This window comes from Galeopterus variegatus, unplaced genomic scaffold (genome assembly GCF_000696425.1).
Source record: "Galeopterus variegatus unplaced genomic scaffold, G_variegatus-3.0.2 Scaffold300, whole genome shotgun sequence".
In the NCBI taxonomy this organism is placed as follows: domain Eukaryota; kingdom Metazoa; phylum Chordata; class Mammalia; order Dermoptera; family Cynocephalidae; genus Galeopterus; species Galeopterus variegatus.
The window spans coordinates 534,311-559,709 of record NW_007726411.1 but is presented as its reverse complement, the minus strand read 5'-3'; the positions used below and the strand labels follow the sequence as shown (position 1 = coordinate 559,709).

At 54.3% G+C, this 25,399-nt stretch overlaps 1 protein-coding gene across 6 annotated transcripts in view; it reads left to right on the top strand.

The window, feature by feature from the left end:
• The window catches only part of SCN5A (sodium channel, voltage-gated, type V, alpha subunit), a 99,271-nt gene that overhangs the window by 14,993 nt on the left and 58,879 nt on the right, over positions 1 to 25,399 (top strand). For 2 of the 6 annotated variants that reach the window (XM_008567168.1, XM_008567167.1), the window contains exons 1-7: positions 1,195 to 1,467; positions 3,930 to 4,048; positions 10,809 to 10,898; positions 12,277 to 12,405; positions 19,008 to 19,099; positions 22,811 to 23,041; positions 24,559 to 24,622. In XM_008567168.1, the coding sequence (XP_008565390.1) occupies positions 1,195 to 1,467; positions 3,930 to 4,048; positions 10,809 to 10,898; positions 12,277 to 12,405; positions 19,008 to 19,099; positions 22,811 to 23,041; positions 24,559 to 24,622 (998 nt within the window). Of the gene's footprint in view, positions 1 to 1,141; positions 1,468 to 3,929; positions 4,049 to 10,808; positions 10,899 to 12,276; positions 12,406 to 19,007; positions 19,100 to 19,237; positions 19,330 to 22,810; positions 23,042 to 24,558; positions 24,623 to 25,399 lie in introns of those variants that run through there. The other 4 variants (XM_008567165.1, XM_008567166.1, XM_008567170.1 and 1 more) reach the window with 4 other exon arrangements.

Below are 25,399 nucleotides of genomic sequence, written 5' to 3'. Positions count from 1 at the left end.
CATTCCAGGGTTTGATGTGGTAATTAGCATTAGCGACCCAACCTCCTGGCTTGGTGTCACAGTCAGGAGCCATTCTGACCACATCCTGTTTTGGTGGGGCAGTCAGGAGTGCATTCTTCTGCCTTGGTGTCATAGGCAGAGTGTGTTCACACCAGGCCCTGGATACTCTGAGGCCACCAGGGGCCACATTCTCTTGGTTTGGCGTCACACGCATGTGCCAGCTGGATGTCCCGGTTGATGAGTGGTCACCGTTTTCCGGTTCTGCTGTCACTTGGGATCAGCATTGCTGTGTTCACATGTGGGAGGAGGGGAGCAAGGAACTGCATGAGGAGCCAGAGGTGATCTGTCAGCATTTCCCATCCTTGGAACCAGATTGGTCTGGGAGGATGCTGCACCCTGGGGACTCCTTTGAGATCCTCCCAGCCAGAGCTCAACCGTAGCCGTGAACACCAGAGTGCCAACATCTGGATGACAACTCCAAAGTTGTTACCCAGCTGTTTCCACAAACCCACGGGATTTTTCTGGGTCCCCTGCAGCAAACAGATGTCACATCAATTGATGCCGCCCTAAACCCCATGCGATTCTGGGCACCCTCCCCATGTAGGTGCGTGGTTCTTAGGGGACCCCAAACAGAATATCCCCCACCCGCTGCCTCACCACTCAGGCTAGGAATCTGCCCTGAGTTTGGGCATTGGCCTAGAGGACTCTGATCACCCTCCCTAGGGCTCCAGGTTTCCTCTAGAAGGGACAAGCTAAGGAAGAGGGGCAGGACTTGGTACCTTCTGATGCGCTTACTCTTCACCTGTGTTTTCTTCATCATCATTCTGTCATTCGTTTGTTCAAGATCAGCTCTGCCAGGGTTAGAAAGGTGATGCTGCATCCCTGCCCCATGAGTATCCTTCCTCAGCCCATGGTGTGTTGGCACCCTGAGGTCTCCATGCATACCTACCACCTGGCGGGCCCTGGGCTTACCCAGGCCAGTGTTGACCAGGTGTGCCTGTGGAGCGGTTGGCAACCTGGGGTCCGGAGCGTCTTTGCAAACCGTGTCCTTCCCTCCACCAGCACAGCCACCGGCCAGCAGGTCTGCCACCCTGCCCTCTGGTCCTTGGCATGGCATCAGGCCCTGGTCTGTGTCTTCCAGCTTCCCGACAGGCAGCGTGAGGAGAGCCTGTGCCTCAGAAGCAGGATGAGAAGATGGCAAACTTCCTGTTACCTCGGGGCACCAGCAGCTTCCGCAGGTTCACACGGGAGTCCCTGGCGGCCATCGAGAAGCGCATGGCAGAGAAGCAAGCCCGCGGCTCGGCCACCTCGCAGGAGAGCCGTGTTGGGCCACCGGAGGAGGAGGCTCCCCAGCCCCAGCTCGACCTGCAGGCCTCCAAAAAGCTGCCAGATCTCTATGGCAACCCACCCCGAGAGCTCATTGGGGAGCCCCTGGAGGACCTGGACCCCTTCTATAGCACCCAAAAGGTGACTGCCACCTACCCCCCACCTATCCTTCCATGCAGCGCCCCTTTCACGGCAGCAGATTGGGGAAGACATTGCCTCCATGTGGGGCTCGATTGGGGCAGGTTCCCCAGGCTGGGGGGGAATGAGTCACCGGTGATCTAGATTCCAATCACCTTCATTTTGGAGCTCTGGGATAAATGACAGGAATTGTGCAGCCTGAGATGCTGGTTTGGTGCTGTGAAGGAAGGAGAGGGCAGCCTCGGGGCAGTCTTGCCTCCTGTGGAGTGCTTCTTTGGGGATTATCTAAGGTTAGATTTCACCTCTGGAGGACTCCTCCCCTGCCCATGGTGTGTGTGTTAATTGGAGGCAAGCCCCGGGTCCTGCGCCCAGTCGAGTTTGGGCCCAAGAGCACAGCATGCCGTCCCCTGTCCTAACCAGGGGCAACGTGTAGTGGCCACAGCCTTCCCCTGTGGCATCACAGAGCTCCCAGGGCTTATGGGACCATGAAGACCAGTGGGAAATGAGAGAGGGGTGGAGGGTGAATCATTCTGCTATTGTCCCTCCTGAGTGCAGGGAGAGGAAATGGCTTTTGTCCACTAGGGCAAGGTGACTTCCTCCCAGCACGGCTCCTACCCAGGAGGTAACTTCCCTGGTCTGGGTCTCCTGCCCTGGCCTCCCCCCTCAGGACCCTGTGCCCAAGCCCTATACCTGGCCAAACCTCAGGCACATGGGGCTCCTGCAGGGGTCTGGATTCTCCACCCAGCTGCCCACACTTCTGAGCCTCACTGCTGGGGGAAGGCGGATTTGAATTTGGGGGAGACCTTTCCCCAGAAGACTGGGTACCAAGGAGGACGGAGGCTGCTCACATTACTGCCGGTGGTACCAGGCTGAGGACGCACTTGAGGGGCAGACAGGACAAGTGTGTTCAGTATAAGAGGACTGTGAGTGTTAGCACATGGCAGGTGTGAGAGAGTGTCTGTGTCACCAGCAGCCTGAGCGTGTGTGACTATGGTTAGAGACTGTGTTTAGAGACCAGAAACCAAAGGGTGGTGTGGGCACACATTTATCTAAGGGTGTGTGCATGCATGTGTGTGTGAGTGGATGTGGGGGTGAGCAGGTGTAAGGGCAAGCCCACCAGTCTATATAAACAGGCAGAAGAGGAGACCTTGACCGTGGTCCTGCTCCCAGGTTCCCAGCTGAACATCTTCTTGTTCAAGTGACTCAGGTGGAGTCAAGGTCAGGACTGGGGGGATGGGGCCACAGTTGGAATCAGAGGTAGGCTGGAAGGTGGGATTAGTCAGGGTGGGTGGGCCTGGGTCATGGTTGGTCAGAGCTGGAAGTGAGAATTGGGTTTGGGTTGAAGGCCACAGCTGGTAGTGAGTCAAGGTTATGATGAGAGGATGGGTTAGCTGGGGCAGGCAGGAGTCACAACAGGTGGACCCGACTGAGATTGGGGTCAGGGCTGTGCTGGGCTTTGGAGGCAGGTGGCAGTTTGAGCCTAGTACGAGTCAGGGACTCTGTCCCTGTGTCCAGGAATGCTTGAACAGTGGCTCAAACCTTCTGTCTCTCCTTCTGACCCCTGGCCACACTGTCCACAGCCCCAGGGTTGATGAAGGCACCACAGCAGAACTTTTGGTCCTAATTTATCTGGTCAACTTGTCTCTCCAGCCCAGATTAAATAGAACCTGTCCCACCAGCTCAGCCCTTAGAGAAGCAAGACCCTGAGCTGTGCCCAGCACATACCCGGGCAGGTGGGAATAGACTCCCGTCTTCAAGGGCTGCTTTTGGCCCAGACTTCCACCTGAGGTGCACATGACAGCCTCTGGCACCCATCGTCTACTCCCATGTCTTGTTATGCTGTGTAGATGGGATCTTCTGGAAGCTCAGGGAGGGGGCCCACTGTGGGCTGCTCCTGATCCCCCATGGGAGACACTAGGTTGTCTCCTCTGGAGTGGGCAAGGCTGACATTTGTCCTGAGCTCAAGGAGACAGGGTCCCAGGGAAAGCCTCTCTGGGGCTGGTTCTGCATCTTCCCTTCTCCTCACCCCTAGGTCTCTCTTGCTGACCTAGCTCACCCAGTGGGCCTGAGGGGCCTGGAGTGGGTGGGGAAGCCATGCAGGGCAGGGGCAGGGGAAGGCAGGTGGGGGCACCCAGTCTTCTGGGTGTCTACAGCTGGGCTAGGACCGTGATGGCCCCTTCTTGCTGGGACTGTAATTTTGAAATTATACTAAATGTTAACCAACCTGACATTCCCCTAAACTAGACCCCAACCCACCTCACCCTACCATGAGCAAGGCAGTGAGAGTCACTGACCTGTAAAATGTGCTGGCTGCCCTATCCCCCAACCTTCCCTCACTCCCTCTCCTCCTCCCAGCCCAGCCCTCAGCCACAGTGCTAGGGCTCTGAGCCAACAGCTGCCCCAAAAGCCTCTTTCCACGAGAGCCTAGGGGCTGCTGCCCCTGACCTAACACTCTCTGTCCACAGACCTTCATCGTGCTGAATAAAGGCAAGACCATCTTCCGATTCAGTGCCACCAACGCCTTGTACGTCCTCAGTCCCTTCCACCCTATCCGGAGAGTGGCCGTGAAGATTCTGGTTCATTCATATCCTTTGCAGTTAATCCCCTCTGTGTGCCCCATGGGGGACCGCATGCTGGGGATGTGCACAGGGGTTGCCCCCCACCCCACCTCCATCCCAGTTTAGGACCAAGGATAGTGCTGATTCCCTGCTGGTCCTCAGACAAGCAGCACCTGGGAGCTGGTTGGAAATGCAGAACCTCCCACCCTCCCCGAGACCTGAATTTGCACAAGATCCCCAGGGAATTCTTGGGCACTTGAAAGTTTGAGAAACTCTTTTCTGATTCTTCGGGAGAAGAATATCCTAGAAGCTAAGCTACTGAGGATCCCAGAAGAAATGAAGCCTGTCAGTGCTCCCTGGCTTTGATATAGGCTCCAAGTGTCTCCTCCCACAGCACCCCTTGGGTCTTCCACTTCCCCACGCATTTGTAGGGACCTTCAAGCAGGTTGCCAGGGCTCAGCCAAGGAAAAACCATTTCCCAATAAAGAGGCCTCCCATTTATTCACACATGGGCATCTTTCGAGGGAGGCAACACTTGCTTTTTGATTAGGTGTTGACAAAATGTTTGCAGTTTCAGAGTATCTCAAAGAATTCTAGTTAGCGTTAAATTATATAAACCACAGCCTAAAAAAGCTCCAGTATGTGGAGGAGAGCTATAGTGATGGGGTGTAATAAGGGCTCATGCCTGGCTTGGGCCTGAGGGCACATCGCTTAGGCAGTACATGTGATCTCACCTGTTTTCTGTACTGCAGAGAAGGGGCCCAGGAAGAGGCCACTGGGGAAGGCAGTGCTGGCTGCAGAGGCAGAGGCGTCAGTGTTTTGCTGCAAAGGCCTGGGCAGCCCTTCTTCTGGCCTGTGGTGACCAGGGCAAGGGCACACGTGTGGGCAGTTCTGCTGTTAATCTAAGCAATGCTGCTGGGCCCAGCAGTGTCACTGACTGTGGGTCTGGTGGGCTGGCCCGACAGAGCTATCCAGGGTCCCTCTCAGCTCCACTCTGAATGGGCCTTTTCTGAGGCCAAGGCAAAGACTTCACCATTCATCTCTGAGCAGGACAAGAGGCTTCAGGAGCAACTGCCTTGTGAGGGGCTAAGTAATCAGACTGATGCTGACAGGTTGGGGGCTTTTCCTGTCCAGGCAGGGATGGGGGATGCTCCTGCATGGCTCTACTTTCTTCCCAATTGTGCCCCAGTGCCTGATCCTGACCCCAGGGGCTAATCACAGTGCCACATTTATTATCTGAATGCATGCAGACACACAGTAAGATTCATGGTCTCTCCCCTCCTCCACCTCACTCCTGCCCTTCTCATGGGATTCCTGAGACACATGTGTGTCTAGGGACAATCCCACATGCAGACCATGGCTGTGGCATCAGCAGGGTGGTCTCTAGGGTGGGGCAGGCACTGTGGGGAGGGGCTATGTTCAGGGGGCAGCCTGCCATTCACAGATACATCTTACTTTGTGGGACGAAAGTGGTTCTAGATTTCATTTTGAGCCATTCTGCAACTGTTCCTGAGCTCCCTGTAGATGCCAGCCACTCTGCTGGGCACTTGGGGGTATCAAGCTGAATAAGGCCCCATCCTGGCCCCTTGGGAATCTTACAATCCTCCTAAGAGGGATAACACAGCTACACAAATAGGTGTCATTCCTGCCGGAGTATGGCCACAGCCTGGTGAGAGAAGAGCAGCAGCAGGAGGAAGGTGAGCTTCTTTCTTGCTCTGAGCCTGTCTCTGGCCTCACTCTAAGGGCGTGGCCTCCCTGAAAGCATCCTCCAGCTCTCACCTGGGGCTTCTCCTCAAGGTATCTAACCAACCCGGCACTGTTTGGCAGCCACGAAAGCCCCCAGGGATACAGCAGCAGCCCCAGGGCTCCTGCAAAGCACTGGGCTGGGCCGGGCTTTGGGGCAGATGAGAGGCCAGGGAGGCAGGTGGGCGAGGGAGGTGGTGGGGCACTGGAGTCCCCAGCCTGGCTAGAGGGTCATGGAGCATGAGGTGCTGGTTTCACCTGGCAGGACTGGCCCTGAGAGCTCTGAGCCAGCCTGAGTCCACGAAGGCAGCTGCCCCAGGGAAGTGCTCAGCATCAGGGAGGCCCTACACTGGGCTCCCTGTGGCTGCCTTGGCACTCACTCCACTGCCTGAGGATGGAGCACATTGCTGGCCCTCGGCAGCGCCACCTCGTGGGCTCAGCAGGCACTGGGGGGAGGAACGGGGCCTAGATTTGTGGGGTTTGGGAGCAGCCCCTCTGCACCCTTAAGCCTTGACATTCAGAAAGTGGCACACGGACCAGCAGCATCAGCATCACCAAGATCTTGTAGGAATTGCTGAGTCTTGAGCCCCAGAATCTGCCTTTTAGCAAGGTCTCTGTGTGCACACTACCCTAGGGTAATTGTTTCCAAATGTCAGCCTGTGAGGGCCGCAGTCTTACACGGGAAGTTTGTTTAGAATTCACATTTCTAGGCCTTTCCAGACCAGAATCATTAGTTGGAGGCCTAGGGATCTACAAGTTCTCCAAGCATTCCTTTTTTTTTTTTTTTTTTTTGGTTGAAATGTACTTCTCATGCCATAAAATTTACCACTTTAAAGTGCAGAATTAAGTAGTTCTGCAACCATCACCACTATTTACTTCCAGGACATTTTCTTCACCCCAAAAGGAGAGGCCATGCCCATTAGTAGTCACTCTTTCTAATGAACAGTCAGATTTCATGTTTTGAATTGTGAACTTTCACTCTGCTTAAATTTTTATATCCACTCAAGTATCTCCTAAGTCCCTCCATTTGCAATGTTCTATGCTAGGCTAGTTGGGAAGGGCAGGAATGCAACCTGGTGAGAAAACCTGCTCACTTGCAGCAATCCAGGAGTTAACAAAGTGACATGTTAGTGAGTGTCCGGCAATTTCTTTTTGTCTTTGCTCTTGGCTCCAAACTTGCAATGCATCCCTGGTGCCAAAAAAGAAAATATGGGCATGTAGAATTATTTTTTCCCATGTATTTTTGTCATAATCCTGCAGAATGTGTTCCTGTGGGAATTAAATAAAAGAAGCCAACTGAACTCCAAATTCCTCTACAGTCACATTCAGAGAGTCCTCACGTTCACAGCAAGAAGCATTTTGCTTTCCTGGGTGCGCAGGATCTGTTCACAAAATCCTCCCACGTTTCTCTACCAGATTCAAATGGGCAATCAAACCACATGTTTGTGTGTTTGTATGTGTGTGCATGTTGATTTAATAGCACAAATATATGAAAATACCCCCCACAGTTAATTCCCTTCTCTGGGAGTTTTTTTGACTCCCTAAGATCTGAGGACTTAGGCAGCCCAAGTTCCAGGCATTCCCCACAACCCGTGCAGGCAGTCCTTGCTGGCATTTTAATCATGAGGCTGTGAGTAGGTGTTTGAGGACAATGACACGACAGGATTGAAGATGTTCAGCTAAGCTCAGGCTTGGAGAGCTGCCCTTTGCCTCTGCCCACACAAGGGACCAGCTTGATCACTGGGCTGAAATTACCAGGCAGTACAGACAGGTGTGCCCTGGCCAAGAGTTCAATTGACTCATCTCTCTGGTATTGGCTGCATGCTGGGCTCCATGGGGGACCTGGGGATGCTCAGTCTAGGTTGGAAGAGATATCATACCTACACATGCTTGCACATGCACACACACACACACACACACACACACACACACACACACACACACACACACACACACACACACACACACACACACGCACGCACACAGAAGAACGACTGAGAATAGTGTAAGCACCATCCTCAAGGCCAGAGGAGCCAGGCAAGGGTTTTGAGCAGTCAAGTGGCAGAGAGACAAGAGGCTGCCATACCACACCTTAAGCTATTGCTGTGTCTGGAAAAGACAAAGCCCAGATAGACAACTCTTTTCATTGCCCACCATGGGACCTGGAACCTGACTGGTGGGATTCAGGTCTGTGTGCTGGACTCTTCCCTGAGTCTTGGTGTTAGGGTTCTTGCTCACCTCTGTCTGTGTCCAGCCAGGTCTTCTGGTCCCAGGCAGCCTGTCCACACTGCTGCTCTCTGCAAAGGGGCCTTTTCTCCACTCTAAGTAGAGCTGTGAGCAGTTCACCCAGAGCTAGGAGGGGCTTGACTTCACAGAGAAGGGGTCTCCCCAGTCCCCAGTCCACCCCGCTTCACAAGCTGGGCTGACAGACTGCTGGAGGAGCCCTGGCCAGCCTTTGGTGCATGTCTAAATGCCTCCTCCAGGAAGACTTCCTGCCCAGCCCAGCCAGAGGTGGGTCTGATTTTTCATAACATCCATCTAAGGGAGTTTCAGGGACGTGTCTCTGCCTCCCCGTCATCCACACAGTGCTCAGGTGAGGTTTGCTCTTAACAATGACAAATAATTTTATTCCTCCTCCTGTGTGGCAGTCTCCTCACAATTAATGGAACCCTTCACCCCATTTGGTTTTCATGCTGCCCTGTGAGCAGCAGAGGCCAGGTGTGGAATAGTGTCCCTGCTTGGCGTGTTAAGACCTGAAGCAGTGTGACTTACACAGGCCTCCAATCTGGAGGCAGGAGAGTGGACCAGTGGCCTTTGATGTCATCATGCAGAGACCCAGAGTGAGGTCCGGACCAGGTCATCTGGGGCTCTGGGCTGGCTCTCCCATTCACCAGCTTTGTTCCTGTAGTAGTTCCCTATGCTGCTGTGGCAAATTGCCACAAACTCAGTAGCTTAAAACAACACAGATTTATCATCTCACAGTTCTGGAGATCAGACATCCAAAATGATTCTCATTGTGCTAAAATCAAGGTATCACCAGGGCTGTGTTCCTTTTTGGAGGCTCTAGGGGAGAATCTGTTTTCTAGGCTTTTCCAGCTTCTAGAGGCTGCCCTCATCCATTGGTTCGTGGCCTTGTCCATCTTCAAGCCTGTGATGGCCAACGGCGTCTTCCTCATATGGCCTTGCTCTGGCTCTGACCCTCCTGCCCCCCTCTTTCACTTACAAAGACCCCTGTGATTACACTGGATATTCCAGGATACTCTCCCCACCTCAAGATCCTTCGTTTAGTCACATCTGCAAAGTCCCTTTTATGATATAAATTAATGTATCCACAGTTTCCAGGGATTTGGATATAGTCATCTGGGCGGCAGAGGGAGGATTATTCTGCCTACCACAGTAACCTTCAACTTAACCTCTTTGTGCCTCAGTCTTTTCATTTTCTAAACTAGAGACAAAGTGCCACCTCACAGGGTTGTTAGGAGAACCAGATTCGTTAATGGACATGGGGAGCAGAGCCTGGCACCTAGGGAAGGCTCAATAAATACTCTTAGCATCGTCACTTGACTATTTCAGGAATCATCTGGGGTCTTCAGTAGCCAGTTTAGCAACAGATCCGTGGGGATGAATAAAGGCTGGTAGAGGGGCTTGTTAACCACCTGTCCGGTGAGGAGAGCCTTGGCATGTAGCCCAGGGGTGCATGTGCGCATGCGTGTGTGCGTGTGCAGGTGTGTAAGACAGAATGAGTACTGAGATGGTATCCGATCCTGCGCTTGAAAGCTGGAGAGGGAGATCAGCCTGGCCGTGGAGACCCTCACACAGGCAGAGGGCTGGGCAGATGCCATGCTGAGGAAGGGCCCGAGTGCCTGAAGGGGGTCATCTGGCCAGGGAGAAATCACGCCTCCTGGAGCCAAGGCACCAGAGCCGTGCAGTCCTGTTGGCCCAGCCTTGTTTTATTAAGGGGGTCTCTCAAAGTCTGATTGCCTCTCATCTCAGATGAGAAACTGGAGAATTAATTATAAATGGGAGGCTGGGTTTAGAATGCTGATTTCCTGATGGCCTGGATTCCCTAGAAGGGGGACCGGAGGCATGGAGGGCATCTACCTAGTTAGATTCCTTGAGAGGCCTCCCCCACCCCCCAGCTGGGGCAGTGAGCAACCAGGTCGGCCTGGTCTCAGGTCTGACCACATGGGCCTCCCCATCGGGTGAGCTGGAGCCATGCTACAGAGGAAAGAGGCAGCCCCTGGAGCTCGATTACTACAGCTCCTGGGCAGCTTGCAGGAATCGCCCATTTGGCAGCTGTGCCTATGGGCTGAGGCCGAGGCATGGTGTCATGAGCCTGGGGGCAGCCACAGGGAGTGGGAGGCCCCACCTCTCCTCTTAGGCTGGGGAGGGGATTTGTGAGGGCAGCACAGTGTCCAGGCCCAGCCCCCCAGGGATGCCTCAGCCCACAGGAGGCCCAGGGTCTGCCCCTTGCTCCTCAGCAGGTCTTACAGAGGTGAAGGAGGCGGTGGAGGAGGTCAGTCAGAGCTTTGTCCAGCCTGAAGCAGCAGCTAGCACCTGTAGCCAAAGAGTCAGGGGTCGGACAAATCCTGGGTCAGTTCAGTTCAAGGTCAGGGGCCCACAAAGATTCCCAAGACACAGTCCCAGCCCCCCAGCAGAAGTTTGTAGATGCCCATCTCCCACCGACGTGGCTGAGGACAGGGCCCCTGCCTAATCATGGATAGAAACCTCTGAGATCTGGGGGTCTACCCTTCCTCTCTTCTGTCCACTCTGGACCTTACAGGGAACTCTGCCAAAGGTGTGGTTTCAGGTGTCTGGTGGACTGTGGAGCAGGGCAGGGATCCAGCTGCAAGTGCCGGGGACAGGACAGAGACCAGCCTCAGTGGAGAGGGGTTGGCATGAACTGGTCACAGCCCAGTGTGTCTCCTCAGAGCCCCTCTCTGATCTGGCAGCATTGGCCCGGCAGTGAAGACCCCAGGGGCAGACCTCTGACAGTGGTGGCATGGCTGGCCCTGCACATGGCTTTCCTTGACCCTGCTCCACGCTCTTCAGCATGCTCATCATGTGCACAATCTTGACCAACTGCGTGTTCATGGCCCAGCATGACCCTCCACCCTGGACCAAGTATGTCGAGTGAGTATCTCCAGGACCTCGCCTCTAGCTTGCCCCTCCCTTCCTTTTCCTTTCCATGCCACAGCCTCTAAAGTTACCCCAGAAGAGGGCTGTGTTCAGGCCCAGGGTCCCACCCACCTGGGGGTTCTTGGCTCAACCTTTACCCTCTTTTGCTTTTCCCAGTCCCGCCCTCAGGGGAGGAAGTTCTCCAGATTGGCAAAATGGGGGATTTCTCCCTGTCCCCTCTGAGCAGGATTGATGAGATTGGAGAAAGCTCTGAAATAATAATAATAATAATAATTTATTGAGCACTTAGTGTATGTCAACCACTATCACAAGAGCAATAGCACCATCTCCTTTTACCCTCATGGCAACCCAACAGGGTAGGTACAGCCGCTGTCCCCATGTGACAGACAAGGAGACTGAGAATTAGAGAAGTAACTGGCCTGGTATTGTGCAGCTAGGAGGTGTGGCAGCCAGGAAAGGGCCCAGGGCTATCCCCACTTCAGTACTACACTCCAATGCCTTTTTTCCCAAGTCCTGCCTCCTATAACCATATCCACAGTTTTAGGAAACTGCTTCTGGTCTTTTTTTCCCAAGTGAAAGTACCTTACCTGCTGGTTCTAAGCAGACTTGATAGGCCCTTACTGCATTTGGCTCCTGTTTTCAGGAGACCAACAGAATGTTGGGACAGCCTCTCTTACCAAAGCAACTTTCCTGTTTGTTCTCTGTGTTCACATAGGACCCAGCAGGGCTGGCTGTGCCAGTGTGTCCAGTTGCTCTGAGACCTGGGATTTGGCCTCTCCCATTCCAGCACCCAGGCATTTTGGATTCCTCAGACTGCCTTATGCATTAGAACACAGCCCCCACCCAGCCTTATGCATTAGAACATCAACACCCCTTCAAGCCCAAGAGGGCTGGGCCCACCTACTCCGTAGACAGTTGAAGATGGTCCATGCTCACAGTGCCGGCCACTGAGGACCCACTAACATGGGTGAGGGGCGGTGACTCTGCCTGTCCATGCTGCCCCACAGTGCAGACCTGCTGGCCATTGTCTCTGTGCATGTGGACCCCCAGCGCTGGGGTGAGGAGATGGGTAGGGGGGTCTTCTTACACCAAAACAACCAAGAGAGAGAACACAGAGAGTTCGGATGGGCGCGTGGCAGCCACTCAATAATACTGAATAAACAAGTGGGAAGATGGACTAGTTCGCCAGATGTTTGGAACAAAGCTCCAGTCCCCAACTCCAGCTCTGCCATGGGGCATTGCAGAGATTCTGGTCTGACAGCCCCTAGCAAGCAGAGCTGCACAGGGCTTGTACCATGTGGGGAACCCAGGGAATCTGGCCTGCAGGCTTTGGCCTCCATCCCTGAGAAACCCCATGGCCTTTCCTCCCCAGGTACACCTTTACTGCCATTTACACCTTTGAATCTATGGTCAAGATTCTGGCTCGAGGCTTCTGCCTGCATGCGTTCACCTTCCTTCGGGACCCATGGAACTGGCTGGACTTCAGTGTGATTGTCATGGCGTAAGTGTCCCACTCGCTGCACCGTGCTGTGCCACACCAGGCCACACTGGGGGGGGGGTATATGCCATCCCAGGCCCCCAGCTGCCCCGGCCTTCTTGGCTTCCCTGCAGCAGTCCACAAGCAGCTCTACACACAGGCTGCAGAGCAGCCCACCTTATTGCTGTGGCAGGAGGAAGCCTGGGTGGAGGTCCTCCACTCATCCTGGTGGGGAGAGACAGGTCCCCAGTAGCTCAGGCAGACCACGGTGGTCAGGTCTCCTGGCTCATGTGCAGCTCCACAGCAGCCCTGTGCTCAAGGGACATCAGTAAGATTCTGGCTCGGCATTCTCTGCCCTTTCCACCAAGAGAAACCAATATTACAGACCCAAATCCCTGGCCCATTGTGAACAGTAACCTGGATTCCAAAGTGATTAAGAATGAAATTGCAGTAAAGAGAAGGAGCCTGGAGAAGTGACTGGGTGTCCCCAGGAACTCATGCCAGGCACACCAGCCTGTCTGCTCTCTCCAAGCAGAGACTCTTCATTTGGCACATTTTGAAGCACCTGGTCACTGACAATCCAGCCAAAGAAGTAGGCTGGATGGGGGTACTTAGCCGCACTTTACAGGAAAAACTGATGCCTGGGACACACAGGGAGCCTGCCAGAAGTAAAGGTAACTCCGGGCCTGCTGAGGCCCTGCTTCCTCATCTGAACGCAAACCCTTACCCAGGCCACGGTGTTGAGGACGTACTCCACCCTGGATGTCTCAGACAACGGATGCTGGGTTCTGGTGGGACAGCAGATCAGGGTGGACCCTCCATGCAGAAACCGTGATCAGGGGCTCAGCCATCAAACCCCTTCTGAAAGCCGAGGACCCAGTGTGCAGGGCTGAGCAATGCACCTCTGCAAGGAGAACTGGTGAGGGCTATCCTCCTGCCCTTGCAAACCCTCAGTGTGAAAGGACAGTGTTGGGCTCGGCGGTATCAGAGGCTCAGTTCAACTCCCACTTTCTAGGACTCTGGGATTCACTGAATCCACCTATTCATGACAAAGTCTTTAACCCCACACATGAGCAGCCCTGAGTTTAGCCATGCTGGGGAGAGAAAAGAAAGAGGGAAGCTGGACCCTGCTGATAGGGTGCTTTCAAGCTAGAAGGAGAGCCTAGTGGTTAGAAAATGCAGCAGAACCTCTGTTTCTAGGTTTGCTAGAAGAGTGGTGGGAGATGAAGTTGCAGAGCGGTGGGACGTGGGATAGGGGGTGTCCTCCTTGCAGATCATGGTAAAAGCCAATTGTGATGGGAGCCTTTGGGGGATAAGAGTAGGCAGAGCTGTGACCTGATCTGCATTGTATAGAGACCACCCCGGCTACCATGTGGACCACAGATTGGAGGTGGAAGGATGGAGGTAGACAGATCAGGTGGGAGGCTGTTTTGGCAGCCAGGAGAGAGAGGATAGTGGCTGAGACCAGGGTCCAAGTGGAGAAGGGGAGACGTGGTCAAATTCTGGGTGTGTTTTGAAGTAGGGCTGACAGAAGAGCCCCAGGTGGTTTTTGGTTTGAGACCCCATGGTGACTTTTGGATGATGTTTCCATTTGCTGAAATGGAGAATTAGAAGGAGGCACTGGCTGAAGAAACAAGGGAATCAGAAGTTAGGTTTAGAGTATATTCATTTTAAAAACATCCAGGGTGAGATATTAAGTAGGCAACTGGGTATTCCAGGCTGGAGTTCAGGAAGGAGGTCCAAGGTGGAAATATAAATTTAGAAGCCATCGGGATACAGATGATATTTAAAGCCAGGAGACCAAATGAGATCATCTAGGATTGAATGTAGGCATAGGCTGTAACCTGGGACACTCCAGCATCTTGAGGTCAGGAACAAAGAGGAGGGTCAAGCCAAGAAGACTAGACGGAAGTGGCCAGTGAGAGTAGAGGAAGCCCAGGAGAGAGCAGTGTCAGAAAGCCAGCTGAGGAACGTGGTTCAACTGGAAACATGCCACAAGGAGCTTGAGGGAGGTGATGACTGAGAACGGACTGTCGGACTTGACAACGTCGAGGTCATTGGTGCCCTTGACAAGAGGTTCCAGTAGAGTGGGAGGACATAACCTGTTAAAGAGGGTTTGAGAGAGTGGGAGAAGAGGAGGCATGGCAAGTGTAGGTTTCTGTTTGGGGGGGGGGTTGCTATACACAGGACAGAAAATAATGTGGTGACCAGCAGGGAATATGGGTCAAGGGGGTACTTTTAAAGACGGGAGGGATCTCTGAAGGCTGATGGAAATGATCCAGCAGAGAAGAGACGGTGGATGATGTAGGCGGGAGGGGGAATTGCAGAAGCAAAGCCGGTTAGCGGCACAAGGGGGCGGGAACCCAGCACGGAGGTGGGGCGTTGGCCTTCAGAGCAGGGAGAGCAGAATTTTGGGTGGAGATGGAGGTGGATTGATAGAGTTGATGATGAGGGGAGAAGGAATTTCTCTTCTGATTGCTCCTATTTTCTCAGTGAAATAAGAAGCAGGATGATCAGCTGAGAACAGAGTGGGGAGGCGTGGCTGAGGTTTGAGAGAGAGGGAGAGCTCTCCCTGCAGGCGCCGGGAGGCTGCACTGACTTGCGAATGGAGTAGTATTGCCAGGCTGAGCAAAGGCTCCGGGGTGCCCTTTGGGATGGGGGACAGGGATCTGTAGGGCCCTGGGGGCTGGGTGTCACAGGAAGGTAGGGGCTTCAGGCAGGAGAGGAGACCCCATCTGCCTGAGGCTGGAGCCTGAGCAAGACTGTATTGTTGCGGAGACACTCCCAGATCCCAGGAAAGCCATCGCTCTGGGACAGGCTCTGGCCTGTGCTCAGCCTGTGTCTCTGAGGGATGCTCTACATGACCTCAAGCCCTTATTAAGTCCTGCTGTCCTGGCTTGTGTGAGAATCCCAGCCTCGTTCCCCATGGGATTCCACTGGGAACCACTCCTTCCACGCAGAATTGCAGAGCAGGTGTGCCTTCCTCACCAGGACCTGCCTGCCTTCACTCTGTTCCAGAACCAGTGGTGCCAAAGCAGAACAGGGCCTCAGAGGCTCAGACAACCGCCGTGTCACCAAGCATCTCATGAAATGGCACCTTCGCTTCCCATTTGTCCTCTTGGCTGGACTGGCCCCGCAGCTTTGATCGACAGTGATTCTGCCTTATGAAAACCAATTAATTGCTACCTCTGAAGTGCATTCTGCTATAGAGGAAATGGTTCAGTAACATGGGGCTCCTAGGATGGTCAAAGGAGGCTTAAGTGGCAAGAAAGTTCAATTCAGAGGAACTCCCCATCCGCCCTCCCTTATACAGATGGAGAAGCTGAGGCTTGGAGAGGAACTTCCACTTGCACAAATTATGTAATGAATCAGCAGCAGTGCTGGGACTAAAACCAAGTCTCCTAGCTCCTAACCATGGGACGGATGGGAGAGACATCCCAAGTCTAACGTTTTTGGCCAAGTTTCAACCTGATCCTCCACCCTACCCGATTCAGAGGTTGTGGGAGGGCCAGAGAGGGGTGCTAGGAAGCTGCCAGGCTCAGCTAGCAGCCCTCCAGCCAGAGCTCTTCCCATGGCCCCCTCACGGCTGGGCATTACCTGCTAGTTAGCACAGCCTCCCACCTTCGGGGGTTGTTATGGAAACCAAACCTGGAGGGGAAAGGAGAGAGGGCAGAGGAGGGGTGGCAGTCACTGCAGTAGCTAACAGTGTGGGCTTCACCATCTCAAGATAAGGGTGGAGCAGGAAGAAGGCAAGGGTCAGCCCTTCCCCATGCTTCCTCAGCTCCAGAAAGGCCCCTCCTAGGCTGGGGCTGCTGCGATGGGGTGGGATTCTCCCCCACCACCTCTGCTCTTCCTGTGTCGGAGCCCATGATCCCAGCCCAGCTGTCTGTCCTGGCCAGCAGCCTGGCCATAGGAGAAGAACTGAACTGGCTGGGAGGAGGGTTTCACCAGCCTGAGAGGGGCAAAGCTCTATCCACCCCCAACCCCCACATACACACACCATCCCACTTTCGCCACCTCCTAAGGTGACCCTGTGCCGTGCAGAGGGTCTCTCCTGCCCTGCTGCAGTCAGAGGCCCCGAGAAAGGCCTTGGTGGAGGTCTGAGGTCCCAATATGAGAAGCAGCCAGATACCAAGTCCTGGGTAGAGTGAAAGAAGCAGCAGCCCCCATGTCACAGACATGGTCCCAGACACACCAGGCCCCCACCCACTCTGCTCCTCCTCTAAGACTTCCTCCAACTCACAGTTGCTCTCCCATACAGACACACAACCACAGCTCCACTGCTGTCCCCAGCCACTCAGCTGGCTTTGCAAGCCTGCCAGGAGCACAGATGTGTTCCTCCCCTCTTCTGTCACTAGCCTGTCCTTGTCACCCTGGGTTCTAGGCTTCTCTGTGCACCCACTGCCAAGGAGGCAGACCATGAATGGAGGCAAGCACTGTCTGTGCTGGGGACACTGGGGTAGAGCAGATTCTGCACTGGGACAGGCAAAGTTAGGTAGGATCCAAGCTAGAGATAGGCTGGGTTTTCACTGGAGACACCAGGGAACAGACCAATATCTAAGGGACAGGACGAGAGAAACAGGGAGGGTTGGTTCCCTCTGTGACCTGCACAGTTCTCTACTCACTCCCTGTAACCAGAATGGACAGTCTTAAAACCAGTGTCCTGGGCAAGGCAAGCTGTTGTCCTGAGCCACAGCAGTAACAAATGGCCCAGAGCCCCCAGCAGGCTGGAACCATGACTTCCTCAGAAAGGCAACATCAGCAGTGTTCAGGACTCAACCTGATAGTCCGGTAGCAACACCACGTCTGGAAGAGACTGAGAAAAGAATGTGGCACACAGTCCTGAGGGTCTGAGCCACCATGGAGAATGGAATGGAAAAGTCAAGACAGAGCTTGGATCCTACTAACAGGCATGTATGGACCAGAGCAAGGGAGGTGACTGCTCACCAGCGGATCATGGGGCTGCATCTGCATGCTGCCCTGGAGAAAGACTTGCAAGCTGAAGTGAGGCCAGGAAATCAAACAGAAACCACACCACAGCAAGGGTCTGGTGTCTCCATAGGAAGGAATGCTCTGGGATTGTGCCCACTGACCCCCGTCTCTGCAGGGATGTGTGAGTGAGGACGGAGCAGGCATGTCCACGCGGCCCCATGAATATGGAAGGGTCCCCCGAGTGGACGTAGAGGAAGCTGGTGTCAGCCCGGCGTCAGAGCCAGACCAGACTGGACCTGCTGACCCCAGCACAGTGAGCTCCTTGTCACAGCCTGCCAAGTCCTTCTGTGTAGACATCCACAGCCTGAAGGAGAATTCAGAAGCTCGAGCAGAGTGGAGGGGCCCGAAGATCCAGACTGCCTGGCAGAGTGAGTCCAGCTTACTGTCAGCCCACCTTGATTCTCACCCAGCATTGAATGGCTGGCATACGGCGTCTGACGTCACTCAGACACCCAGGTCAGACATGCTTGATTAAACATCAGACATCCTGAATCCAATGTCCTTTGTTTAAACATCAGAGACCTTCGGTTAAATGTCAGACACCCTGGATGCAAAGTTTTTCATTAAATATCACAAGTCGCTTGCTACTATCCCAATGGCCTTGGTCACACACTATCCTTCCTCCTTTCAGACACCCTCATGGTCATGTGGCCCATCCACTGCATGTCCTCAGGCTCTGCTTGGGCAAGTCCGTGCCCCTCAGAGACCAACTCCTTCCTCCTGTGCCATCCAAGTCTTAATTGGGAGCCCCACAGCCATTCAACCCTACTGAGCATCACTAGGACCCAAGCAGGACAGACCCTGAGCAGGGCTGCTCTCCTCCAGAGGTCCCCCCTCCTCTGGAGACCCAGGGCCATCGATGGAGGATGCAGAAGGTTCAGGGGTGAGACTGTGGGTGGACTCCTGGGGGATGGCCAGCATTGCCCTAGGGCCCTTTTTCCTGCTCTTTTCTCTTCTTGGGTTGGTCATTGCCTGTAAGTGGCTAAAGAACAGATATTCAAGCAGCTTCCCTTCCCATCTTCCCATGCCGCTGTCTTGGGATCTCTGTGTTCCCTCCAGTGAATACTCAGGCCACCTCTGCCTTGTGACTTCACACACTGCTGAGCCACCCCTTGCATAGACATATTTGTGGTTAGAAGAAGCAGTGGGCAGCCCTCGGAGACCCATCCACCCCTCTGTGGTGGTCTCAGCCAGGGCTTCAGAGTTCCAGGATTGGAGCAGCCAGACACGAGCTGATCATAGACTGCATAAGACATGGATCAAAACTGGGACCAGAAATCCACTTGCTTCCTACATCACCTGACCCGAGCCTCCTGGGAAAGTTTCCCTCTTCACTCTGATGTGTCCCCATCCTCAGCCCCCACACGTGGTTTCATGTCCTGGTCCCCTTGGAATGGAGAGTCAGTCATGGCACTGCCACCAAGAGAGCCACCTGGGAGCTTGCCATTGGACATCCTTAAGGCATCCACACTGAAGTCCCGTGTCAGGAGGGTTGAGACCAGGAAGAAAACCTGGGGGAGGCCCTGGGCCACCCACAGTCCTCCCCGGGGAGGGAGAGAGGGAAAGGGCTGGTGGGGGAGGGCAGGCTGAGGTTCTGCTTTGTAATTCCCAATAACTGTGGTTTGATTCTGCAGGTATGTATCAGAAAATATAAAACTAGGCAATTTGTCGGCTCTTCGAACTTTCAGAGTCCTGAGAGCTCTAAAAACTATTTCAGTTATCCCAGGTAAGATGCCCAGGTTTGCCTCTCAGATCTCAGCTACAAGTGACTCTCTCTCTGTCTCCCCACCCCTTTCCTCCTCTGGCCTTCTGTCTCCTATTGGCGTGTTGTCACTGTCTCGTGTGTGAATTTCCCTTGTTACAGATACACAACTGAATTTGTGGACCTGGGCAATGTCTCAGCCTTACGCACCTTCCGAGTCCTCCGGGCCCTGAAAACTATATCAGTCATTTCAGGTGAAAATCAGGTTAAACGCCAAGACTGGAGGGACATGCCCGGGCCTTTCCAGCCACCTGGGAGCCAAGGCAACCCTCAGGAAAGCCCCTTCAAATGTGCCTGTCACCAGAATACCTTTCCTAGCTCAGATGTGGGGGCTGTTGGTGGTGGACATGCCTGTCCCTCCGGAGTCTCAGAACAGGCTTTAGGCTGCCCATCCCAGCAAAATCCAGTCTCACAGACACCAGGGGGCACAGAGCACCCAACAGTGGGGCCCGCATTGGACCCACATTCTTCCCAAGATAGTGGATTTCTTTTCTCAACTGAACTCAGCTATTTGAATGGCTAAAAATGTGTACATTAATTGCTTCACCCTGAAATGTCATCCTCTGATTAGAAAACCAAAAGAATTGTGTTTGAGGGAACCCACATACACACCCAGAATGAAAAAAGGGAAATTTCCAGCCCAGTCTTTTAGGACTGAGTGCCCAGTCCCTGCCTTATGCCCCCTCTGGTGATATGTGCACAGACGGAGCCCCAGCCCCAGTTTGTGAATCAGAGTGTAATCTGCGGACAGGCATCATTGGGCCATGGCGTCTAACTGCCCTCGCTGCATGGTGCGGTAGAGGTTTAGCAAACTGTGCATGGTGGCCTCAGGAAGAAATTCTCCTTTACAGATGTTGGCAATTGTACCTGGGAAATCTTCTAAGCCCAGACAGCTTCTCTAGAAACCATTGCACCTATCCATGCAGGAATGCTCTCAAAAGATTTGTGATGATTTCAGAGCCCGGCTGTGTGATGTGCTGGTGCTGAAGTTGAGTGCCACCCCGGAGAACATCTAATCCTGAGTCTTTATTCACTCTCCCCACATTAAAGTGAGTCCAAACTCAAAGGTCCTCCTATTCTAAGGAACTTTCTCTGGATGCAGCCACACTCAGAACTGGAAAAGGCACTTCTTTTGAGCTAGAGACAGGCTGCATGCCGCCATTCTGGGGGTGACAGTGCTGAAGGTGGGATGTTTACACCCACTTCTGCTTTGGAAAGCTGGTGGTTCCCAGGTGTGTGGCCTGCATTTGGCTGTTGCTGCTCCCAAGGAGTCAGGAGCTCTGCTCTGAGCTCCGTGAGGAATTCAGACTCTCCCTGATTGGGTTATTATAACAGGAGCCTCCGATTATGCTTTGTTCAAACCGAGCCTCAGAATGGCCTCTGAACCCACCATGGTATGTGCACAGGGTCCAATTCTGCTCCATGCACCCCCCAAGAGGCCCAGAGGTCACTTGCCAAGGGTCAGTGGCAAGTTGGGCATTCTGGCCTCAGCCACTCCCAGGGGGCCACCCGCTTCGAGACAGGTGTCGCTGGGCCTTGGCACACATGTACACACCCACAAGCCTCACAGTTTGTCCTCTGGAGTCCCAGGAACAACTTCACAGGCACACGCCCCACCACAGCTGATAAACACACTAACCAAAGCAGTGAAGAAAAGGCATATTCTTGTCTTTTTATAAGAAATATTTACAAAGGAAATTTTTCCCAGTCCTGTGGAAAAAGAGGAAGCCCACCAACCTCAGTCCAGCCCTGGGTCTCTTCAAATCCTCCAGCAACCTAGTGAGGCAGCAGATAGCAGACGCTGAAAGCAGTCGTTGGAAAAATGCTGTGGTCAGCATTATGGAAGGCTGCCTGGAGGAAGTATCCCCAAGCTGAGTCTTAAATAGCCTTAGCCCTCTCTGGATCCCAGTCTCCTGTTCCATAAAATGGGGGTGAAGTCAGAATGTTTGGTTTCCAAGAGCCCTCACCCAGCCTGTTAGAACTTCAACAGCAGGAGGATTTCCCAGCTGATCCCTAGGACCTATCTTTTCCTGGATCTTTTCAGAAAGAATCCTGTGACTTCGTTGGAGCCATTCTTGCCAGAAGTCAAATCTGTCATCAATATGAGCAATGTTTAAAGGAGTAGGTTAACCTTGGCCACGATCTTCACAGACCAGGTCAGGGGGTGCTTAGCCGGCCCTGAACTGGATACTTTAGGCTAAAGTGTCTTTTAAGATAACAGTTGAGGCAGAGTCCAGTTTGGGTATGTGAGCTGCTGCCCACCTCCCCTCACTTCGTTCCCCCCAGATGGACAGGGTCTCCAGGCCCAGTCAGGAGAACAATAGATGTGCCCATGGAGGGGTCCTAGAAGCTCTGCTACAGATGAGGAGCTCTGGACTCCAAAGGGCTTGTGAATCCCACCACCACCACCGCTACATGCCTGGACCCCTGCCAGGCTCACCCACTCACTGCCCAGGCAGTTGCCAACATCTGCCAGGACGATTTCCACAGAGAACGCTGAGTGTCTCTGAACCCTGGGCAGGCAGCAGTGTTAGTGGCACCATGGGGAGGACGTCCTCCTCCCGTTCTGTGTTTGTCCATCGCTGCCTCCCTGCCTCTGGGTCTCAGGCACAGCAGCTGCGGCACAGTAGCCACGGGTGCTCCTAACACATTAACCGGCTGGACAATGGATGGATGGAGCTTAATCTGAGATCCGGCCGCTTGAGGGTGGGGGGGCCTGCTGCTGGCAGAGGAGCCCTCGCTCCTGATGCTATGCTCGCACTTGTTCTAGGACAGTAGCTCAGGGGTAGACTGACACGTCTACACGTGCTTTTCTGTCATTGCGCTGTGTGGTGCTGGCTTCCGCAGGGAGCTGGGTTGTGCAACTAACAGATCACAGCCTCTCAGCTTTGGGGAATGGGATGGATGGGGAGGGTCCCAGAGGGACAAGGCAAGTGGAGAAGATGCCATACAGATCAATCTCTCCCATGCCTCTGAACCTTCCCTAAAGGAGGGCCTGAGCCAGAGCAGGCTCCTTAGGACACCACCCACCACGGCCCTGCCAAACCCTCCTCCACGGCCTCCCAGCACACACACACACCAGCCCATCCCAACCCCAGGTGCTGGCACCCCAAGTTTCCTCCAAACAATCAAAACCCCCTGTGCTATCAAAGAGAGCTGGCCCCAGCAGTGGGGCAGGAGGACCCTCTACCAGGAACGGCTGTGTCTCTGTGTCTCTCCCCATCTCAGGATCAAGGCTGAGGACCTTCCACTGCCCTGGCACAGGCTTGGACCTCAGTTTCCTTTCCCATGGGCTACATTGAAAGGGGAGGGCCTGGCATACCTTGGGATTAGCCAGAGGGGGACGGGCTTTGAGTGTGAGTTTCCTCAAGAAAACAGCACTTTCCACATCATTTCATATATTTGGCTGATGGAGAGCAAAGAGGAACTGGGCCCCCTCTGTAAATACATACAAGGCCAGGCTGGCTGCCTGCCCAGGGAAATCAGGACAGAAGCCCAGCAGCTGAGGAAAGACACTTGGGTCTTAGAAGCCCCTCTCACTCTGCCCACCTCATGGTTGCCCACCCTGGCCCCATCCTAGCTCAACTCAGGACCCTAGGGCGACCCAGTGCCCTCTCTCAGGCCGGGTCTCCCACCCAGTGGAGGTGACCCCATGCTCCTTCTTGCCTTCCCCAGGCCTGAAGACCATCGTGGGGGCCCTGATCCAGTCTGTGAAGAAGCTGGCTGATGTGATGGTCCTCACAGTCTTCTGCCTCAGCGTCTTCGCCCTCATCGGCCTGCAGCTCTTCATGGGGAACCTGAGGCACAAGTGCGTGCGTAACTTCACGGTGCTCAACGACACCAACGGCTCCGTGGAGGCCGACGGCCTGGTCTGGGAATCGCTGGATGTCTACCTCAACAATTCAGGTGCAGACTCGCTCTGGAGCCTGAGGAGGGCTTTGTGAGACCATCAGGGCTGGGGCACCCACCACACACAGGCCTCGCAGAGGACAGGCCTCTAGAGCCATTCAGCTGTGCCCCCAGGGATCCTAGAACTAGACAGAGAGCAAAGGGGAGCAGACTCAGGGCCTGCCCTCATAGTTCCCAGGCTAGATGGAGAAACAGTGTTTGAAGAGGAGGAAGGATGGAGTTAGGTGGAAGGCAGATGGGAGCAGCAGCTGCAGCGTCTGGAGGTGGGGCTGAACCTTGAGTGCAGGCAGCAGTGAGGAGACCGCCTGCCTGCAGAGGAGTGTCAGCGTAGGGTAGGGGTGGAGCACGAGCTGGCATAGTTGGTGCAGCTTCAGAGTGGAGCCCCACCTGCTGGGCACAGGGATTTTCCAGTCCACATCAGTGTTCCTGGCCAGGATGCTAACTCCATACACGTGCACCCTGGAACCTAGCGAGAGGGTGGGAACAGGCTCAGTGACTGCATGAGCCCCTCACTGTTTCACTGCCCCGTGGGTTATGCTTCCATTGTCCCAGCTAATGGCCAGCACCACTCCTGACCAGCGCCATCACTCAAGGCCAGATTCCAGGCACGAGGACTTGAGGGCCATTCTGAAGTTAGGGGTCTCTTACATACGCCAGCACTCCACTTTGGAAAAAGACACATAGACAGAAACTCAGTGAATAACTATGCTTATGGTTCAGCTGTGCCATACAGCAATGGTTCTAAAACTTCAATGTGCACCAGAGTCACCCGGAGGGCTCCAGAAAACACAGACTGCTGGCCCCCCCTCCCCGGGAATTTCTCAGTCCGTGGGTCTGGGTGGTTTGAGAAGTTGCATTTCTAGCCAGTTCCCAGACAATGCTGGTGATGCTGGTTCAGGGACCACACTGAGAACTGCTGCCTAAGATGAAGGCTGGTGATAGGGACAGATGACAAAACAACCACAAAGGAGAGGACAGGGCTGGATGTCTCGTGTCTTGCTTCATCCAGCCTCAGCCCCACCTGAACAGACCGCAGTGTTGCCATGGTGACTGTGGCATGCATCACTTCCACCATTTTATGCAGTGGAAGTGGGTCCAGAGTTGGGCAGTAGCCTGCCAACACTACAAAGTGACCCAGCAGCCATGCTGGCACTCTGCAGGCCATGCCTCTTGGCTCAGGGCCTCTCCTGGCCCTGGTGGGCCCTGGAGTTGTTTGGGGCAAGGTACAGAAGCTCCCTGTAGGGACAGCTGAGGCCCTGCCCAGGGCTTCTTGAGTCTTTTGAGAGCATGAGGGATACCAGCAGCAGAATATCTGCAGAGGAGCAAGAGGAAGGCCAAGGAAGCAGCTGGAGTTGCCTGAGGCCTGGTCAGGCAGAGGGTAGGGGTCAGGCAGGGGCAGAGAAGAGGAGGGGAGACCACCAGTGATGTCTACCTCCCCAAAGCCCTGAATACAAGGCGGGAACCCTGGGAGTCTGGACCACATGTCTCCTCACCATCAGGTATTTCTCCTACAGAAAATTACCTGCTCAAGAACGGCACCTCCGACGTGTTACTGTGTGGGAATAGCTCCGATGCTGGGTATGTGACACCCCACCCAGGGTCACCTCGCCCAGCTGAGGGAGTCCCCTGGTGATTTCTCAACTGACTGTGCTTTCTGTTTATGCCCCTGACCCAGGGGCAGCAAAGCCTTCCATTGTCTCCCTTCCCTGCCGGGACCCTGGCAGCTTCCCCACCCCACTCCCACCACAGAGGAGGCAGCTGGTAAAGAAAGGTCAGGGACAGATCTGCAGGGAGGGCTAATGGAGCCCTGAAGATGGGCTTGGACTAGGGGCAAGCCCAGGATGCCCTGCAGGGCCCTCTACCAGCCCAACCCTGGCTTCACTCCCTTCAGAAGCTCCCCAAGGCTGCTCCCACCCACTCTGGTCTTCACTCCCTCCCTGCTGATCTGTTCTTCGGAGACAAGTGTGGCCTCCCCCAGCAGCCTGGACTCTCAGGGCAAGTAAGGCCTGGACCTATAGCCTGACTGTGGTACCCAGACATGCCCAGTAGCCACACGCAGCTTCCAGGGCCCTGTGCACACCAGGGTCTGACTGGGCCATACTTTGTTAGGGGGAGGGGGCACACAGGCCCACCTTGTGGGGGAAGCATTCTGTGGCATTATTTGCCCACATCTGAGTGTGAAGTTCCAGAGCCTAAGTTTGTGGCCTCCTTCCTATAGCTAAAAAGTTTGTCTGGAAGATCTCAGGTCATTAGCAAGGCACAGAGTTCCCTTGGCTGTATCCTTTCACTCGCCAAGTCTCTCTCTCTCTCTCTCTCACACACACACACACACACACACACACACAAACGCACACG